At 39.9% G+C, this 5,646-nt stretch overlaps 1 protein-coding gene across 1 annotated transcript; it reads left to right on the top strand.

Moving 5' to 3' along the window:
* The first annotated feature begins 224 nt into the window (after window positions 1–224).
* Window positions 225–1,166, top strand: LOC110921234 (glutathione S-transferase T3-like). Its single transcript, XM_022165519.1, has 2 exons — window positions 225–258; window positions 370–1,166. The coding sequence occupies exons 1-2, from the start codon at window positions 225–227 to the stop codon at window positions 1,164–1,166; spliced, it is 831 nt and encodes a 276-aa protein (XP_022021211.1).
* The last annotated feature ends 4,480 nt before the right edge of the window (window positions 1,167–5,646 follow it).

Genomic DNA, 5,646 nt, shown 5'->3' with positions numbered 1-5,646 from the left:
GCAAAAAGTGGGCCCCCCAAATTTAAATATGACCGTTAATAAAAAAAAAAAAAATTAAATTTCCATTTTTTGAATAAAGCCAAACGGCTACTTTTTTAAAATATATAAATTAAACCCCCATTTTCACTATCAAACACCAAATTAACTTCCACAATTCACCATTTTCTCCTATAATTTTTACACTCTCTTCCACTACACTCTCAACCTTCTTCCACATAATTTTCATGGATCCGTTCAACAACCCCGATACTCCCAACAGTTAGTTTTTTTAATTTTTAGTTTATTTTATTTTAATTCATAACAGTAAGTAATTTTTTTATTATTTTATATGTTTTGTTTATTTAATTTTATTTGTTCGTTTTTTTATAGGTAACAATCAACCGGGTGACGGGTTTTGGTCCAAAGTATTGACCAAGTTTCTCGCCATGATGGACCAAGGCCCGTATAGAGATATCGACTCGGTTTCCTCGAAGTGGCGAAAGTTGAACACGACCGTTAATCGGTTTTGCGCGGAGTATAACAAATTATACACAAGTGACCGTCGTAGCGGGTGGAACGACGAAGATGTGTTCAAAATGGCATTGGAAAAGTATAAACAAAATCATGGTTCCAACTTTCCTCACGTTCGCGCGTGGATGGTTCTAAAAGACGACCCAAAATGGTCGCCCATTCCTAACGAGGTGGCGATGGCGAAACGCCAAAAAACATCGGAAACGGCTAGTTTAAGCGCCGGTGGGTCGGACGCGAGGTGTCACATTAACTTAAATGATGACGCCGACTATGACGAAGACGAGTATAACGTACGTGAACCCGACCGTCCACCGGGCCGAGACAAAACAAAAAAGGAGCGGGCCAAGGGAAAAGGAAAGGAAACGGTGGACCCGAACATGGTTGAGTTTATGGAACACCTAAAAGTGTACAACGACATATCGGCCCAAAAGTCGAAGACGAAGGAGCGGGCCGTCGAAGAAAAAAGCCGTGCATCGGACGAGAAGTTAAAAGAAAAGGTCCGATTGTCGAATGAGAAAATCCGAATCTCCGATGAAAAAATTCGGCTTAAGGAATGGGAAATAATGATGATTAATGTCGAGAACGAACCCGAGCCGAGACGTTCGATGTTGAAAAAACTACAAGACGACATCATGAAAAAGCATCAAATTATTTAACTTTATGTTTATTTTTATTAAGTCTTTTTTTTTAAGTTTATGTTTTTTTTTAATATTTATGTAATGTGGGTTTAATATTAATGAAAATATTTTATTAGTATATTTGTCAAATGTTAAAAAAATAAAATAATAAAAAAAATAAAATAAACATGGTGAGGACTATGACTAGGATCATCCTACCATGCCTTGTAGTTTTGGAGGATGGAGCATCTTAGTGAGGATTGTGACGTGTCGCCTACGTGGCGGACCATCCTCCAAGGATGGTCCATCACCATACCATGTAGTCTAAGATTCAAACTCGATCAAAATCTCTCTTAAGATGTGTTTACCACTACACCACTTTTGGAAGGTGCTTACCAGCGGAAGGAAGTTCCCAACCTTATTAGGCTTCCATTATTGGATTTCGAATGGGTTGCACATCCTGACACAAAAATTACCAGGTTTTGAATTGTCATGTTTAACCCGTTTAATAAACGAGTTGTGTTGACTTGTTCAGTGTTCACCCCATTTAATTAACTAGGCCGACCAACCGACCAACCCAAGTTTCCAACATGTTTAACTCATTTATTACGCCCAACCAACCCGTTTAGATAAATGGGTTAAACGCATCATGTGGCTTAGGGTGGATGTCTTTGACATAAATAAATATGGTGTTGTTATCTACGTATTCAACCCGGCATAATTGACACCCTACTCCATATAGAGGTCCGCCAGGTAGCTCCACATCATTGACATTGAGATTAGATTTTCTAGATGTTCAAAAGAACACAATAGGAAGGTACAAAGGGTTAGACAGTGTGTTATATAATAAGAATGACAACTCAACAACTTTTATAGTTAATTAATCACTATACTTAATGCATATTACAGCAAAAAAAGAGTGGTGTGTAGTTTAAGTGCATTGGATTGAAGAAAGGGATGTATTTTTTTTTTGTCACAGGTCCTACCTGTCTTGCACAAACCTGTGGATTGGGACCCACTTAGAAAAGTTCCTAAAAAGAGTGTAATCAAAATTAAGGTCAAGATGAGGTGTCATGGCCCCTCGAACTCTAAAATGTTAACTAATTGGGATTTAGTTCCCATAATAGGTGCCTGCTTGATGCTGCTGCATTGACCAAAGTTTTGGACTTAATCCTGACTCATGTTTTTTTACTACCAACTTCATGCAGGCCAATGTATTTCAATTCAAGTTTTGCTTATTAGTTAAACATATATAACTTTTTATTACAAAAATTAACTTTTAGAATAGTGAAAGGCCTTTACAAGTTGTAGGGCAGTCCAGACTTATAATTAATGGGAGATTTGCTTAAATAGCTTGATTTTCTCTCTAATAATAGCCAGACCCATTTATCTCTTATGTTTTTGAGAACCCAAACATCGGTCATTTTGTCCCGTTTATTCATATGACTAACTAACTGATTTCGTCATGTCGTGTTTTATCAGGGCAACTCCTGACTAATGCGATTCAAGAAAAGCAAACACTTCTGAGATGCACTCTTAATTAATCGTTATGACCAGTGGTGGATGATTTAGAAGAAATGTTAAGAGGTATCCTAATTTTTTTTGGACCTAGGGTATTCTAGTATTTGTAGGGGGTATCCCGATACATAAATCGCGAAGAAAAAAAAGTTTACACTAATTTTACACTCCCTCGACAAAGTTGAGGGGTAACCCGGGCTACCCCTACAATACATCCGCCCTGGTTGTGACATTTCCGAATGATGTGCAAGAATTGTTAGAAACTCAGACTGTTCAACTGCTGTTCAAGACCATTTAAGTATATATAATATTCAAACATTTAGCGTGTTACATTATCCTTTATAACAATTAATAGTTTTATTTCGTTTCCCGCTGTTTTTTTTTTTGAACCATTGTAAAATGACCGAAACAAACCGATTTTGGACTGTTTTGGAGACAGAATAAACGTGTGCACAATTTCTGGCCGAGTCAGAGCTCGCAACAACTTTTTTGGTTCTTAGTTTAAGGAAAAAGGAACAAAGTAACTACTATTATTTATAATATTTTCACCATAATGATTTAGTCTATGTAGAATACAATATTAGCATAATAAGTTAAAGTCTATGTAGAATACAATATTAGCACAATAAGTTAAAACCATTAATGCTATAAGTATATAAATATATATATTTTTTTTATCTATTCCAAGTATTTTTGCTAGGGCGACTGATTTCAAATGAAGCTAGTTTGGTTTCGCAAACCATAATGACACTTTTTAAAGAGTCTATTTTGATTAAAGCTTAATTTGTTGAGACTAACATAACATTAACCGACCAGCCTCTTTTCCATGCTTGTTTAATAGATATATAACCGACAGCATGTTCGTGTATGTATGTAGATATACGTTTGTTTAAGATCCAGTGGCATGAGAATAAAGTTTATTAATTGGATTAAAATAATAAAAGTAAGTGGAGGGTAACTAGACAACGCGGAAGCAACAAGGCAGATAGATCCCTTGGTTGTTTTACCATCAGAGAAAGAAAAAGGCCATTTTGTTTAATTATTTTATTAAACTATACGGCCACCGACCAGGCTTTCATTTTAATATTGCAAGTATAAAACTAATGGAGTAGAGATGTGGTATAACAATGATACTGTTGGCTCGATACCTACTGTTGTTTAACTGTACGTCTTGCCGTCTGGATTTCTTTTAATGTTAGACCATTGACAGTAGTCTCCATCTATATATTATTAGTGAAAAAGCCCGTGCGTTGCCGTAAGTAGTTATGTATTTTTGACGCACCGTGCGTTGGGGACTAAATAGCAACATGGAGCAAATTACAACGGGGTTGCAAACCACATATTCTTCGCAATAGTGACAAACCGTTAAAATCAATCAAGTCCATTCGCAAACCACACACTCTTCGCAATACCACTAACTATTTGTTAAGGGTAATGATGAAACAATGGTTAACCGGGCAGGGTTAACTCACTGGTCTCGTCAAGAAGGGTTAATCCCTTCCTCTCGAGGATCACTGGCTGGATCACCGGTGGGTTGATCTCCTGCACAAGGAAACAAACCGTGACTCGCAACAAGGAGGATGGAGTGGGGGGTGCTCCTTGTTGCCACTCTCCGGCGTGAGAATCAGTAGTCTGCTTGGGAAGCAAAGTATGATAGTAGTAGTAGTGAGAGAGTTGTGAAGAGATACCTCAAACCTGGTTTGGGGTTGGTATTTATAGCCGAGGAGTGAAGGAGGAGGTGGATGGATAGACTGACGGCATGCTGCACCTTTGCAGGTGTGTCAGACATGCTGGCCTGGGAGGCGACGCCACGTCAGTCTGTTGCTTACGTAGTCCTGACAGGCGGCTGCCATTGGTGCTACTTGCTCTGTGGTGTCAGTTCCACTTGATGAGTAGACAGGGTGCGGTGCAAGCCGCATCGCTGTCTGCGGTAACTGTAGATGTTCCCGCGTCTCACTCTTTGATCAAGAAATATGCGAGATGCGGTGCCAGGCCGCATCGTCGTCTGTGGTGACTGTTGCTGTTATCCAGCTTCTCTGTATTGATAGAAGTGTTCACTGGATGCGGTGCGAGGCCGCATCGCTGTGAATACTTCCGTTTTCATACACCAGATGCGGTGTCAGCCGCATCGCTATACCGTTCTCATATTCCAGGTAAGTCCTCCTCCATCATTGGACAGATTGGATTCAACCACTGTGTCGATGCGTTTCCGCACGGACACAAGTAGGTTGTTAGCTAGTGGGGGTTTTGATAAGGGTAATGGTCACTCGCGGTCGATGCTGATGCGAGATCTGGGACCATACCCCTTCAAGTCCCCCCAGTCTAGTGTTGCTGCCATATGCAAGTTGCATGTGGGAGGAGTACTGGACTATGGTGTTTAGAAGGTAGTTTGGAGTCTGGAGAAGATCCTAGGCCATGTAGATGGTTTTTGCTCTTTGTAAATCAAGCTGGAGATCTGGAAGGGTCATTTTGATGCCTCTTCCGTACCGGTGAGAATGTTTCGTCTGATGCGAAATTCTCAGCCTCGGGTTGGGTGCCACCTATTGGTGTGTCGAACCAACCTTGAGATCTTGCTAGGGATGTGCACAAACTTCGAACCAACCTCTGAGTTGGTGGTTGAAGATGTGCACAAACTTCGAACCAACCTTTGAGGTGGTGAATGAAGAAGAGAGTGGTCTTTCGCAATAATTGGACATCTAATGATGATCCCTTTTGTGGGGTGTTCATGTTCTTCCAATTAGCTCTCTAGTAACCGTACGTCCTTTGCGGTTACCTCGTTGCTTGACATTGTTGGCCACGGTTGGGTGAACAATGTTTGATACTTGCGTCATTGTTGGCCATGTTTGGTCGAACAATGTGAATCTGGATAATGGTCAAATAAACATGGTCATAGGCATGGTAATGCCCACCATTGTTTATTCTATCCGTATTACAAGTAGGGTAACAAAGTCATAAGCAGACTTGTTACCGCTGTTCGGCCGCTTGTTGTTCGACGAGATCT

Source organism: Helianthus annuus, chromosome 17 (assembly GCF_002127325.2).
Source record: "Helianthus annuus cultivar XRQ/B chromosome 17, HanXRQr2.0-SUNRISE, whole genome shotgun sequence".
Taxonomy (NCBI): Eukaryota; Viridiplantae; Streptophyta; class Magnoliopsida; order Asterales; family Asteraceae; genus Helianthus; species Helianthus annuus.
This window is presented reverse-complemented; position numbering and strand designations above follow the sequence as displayed.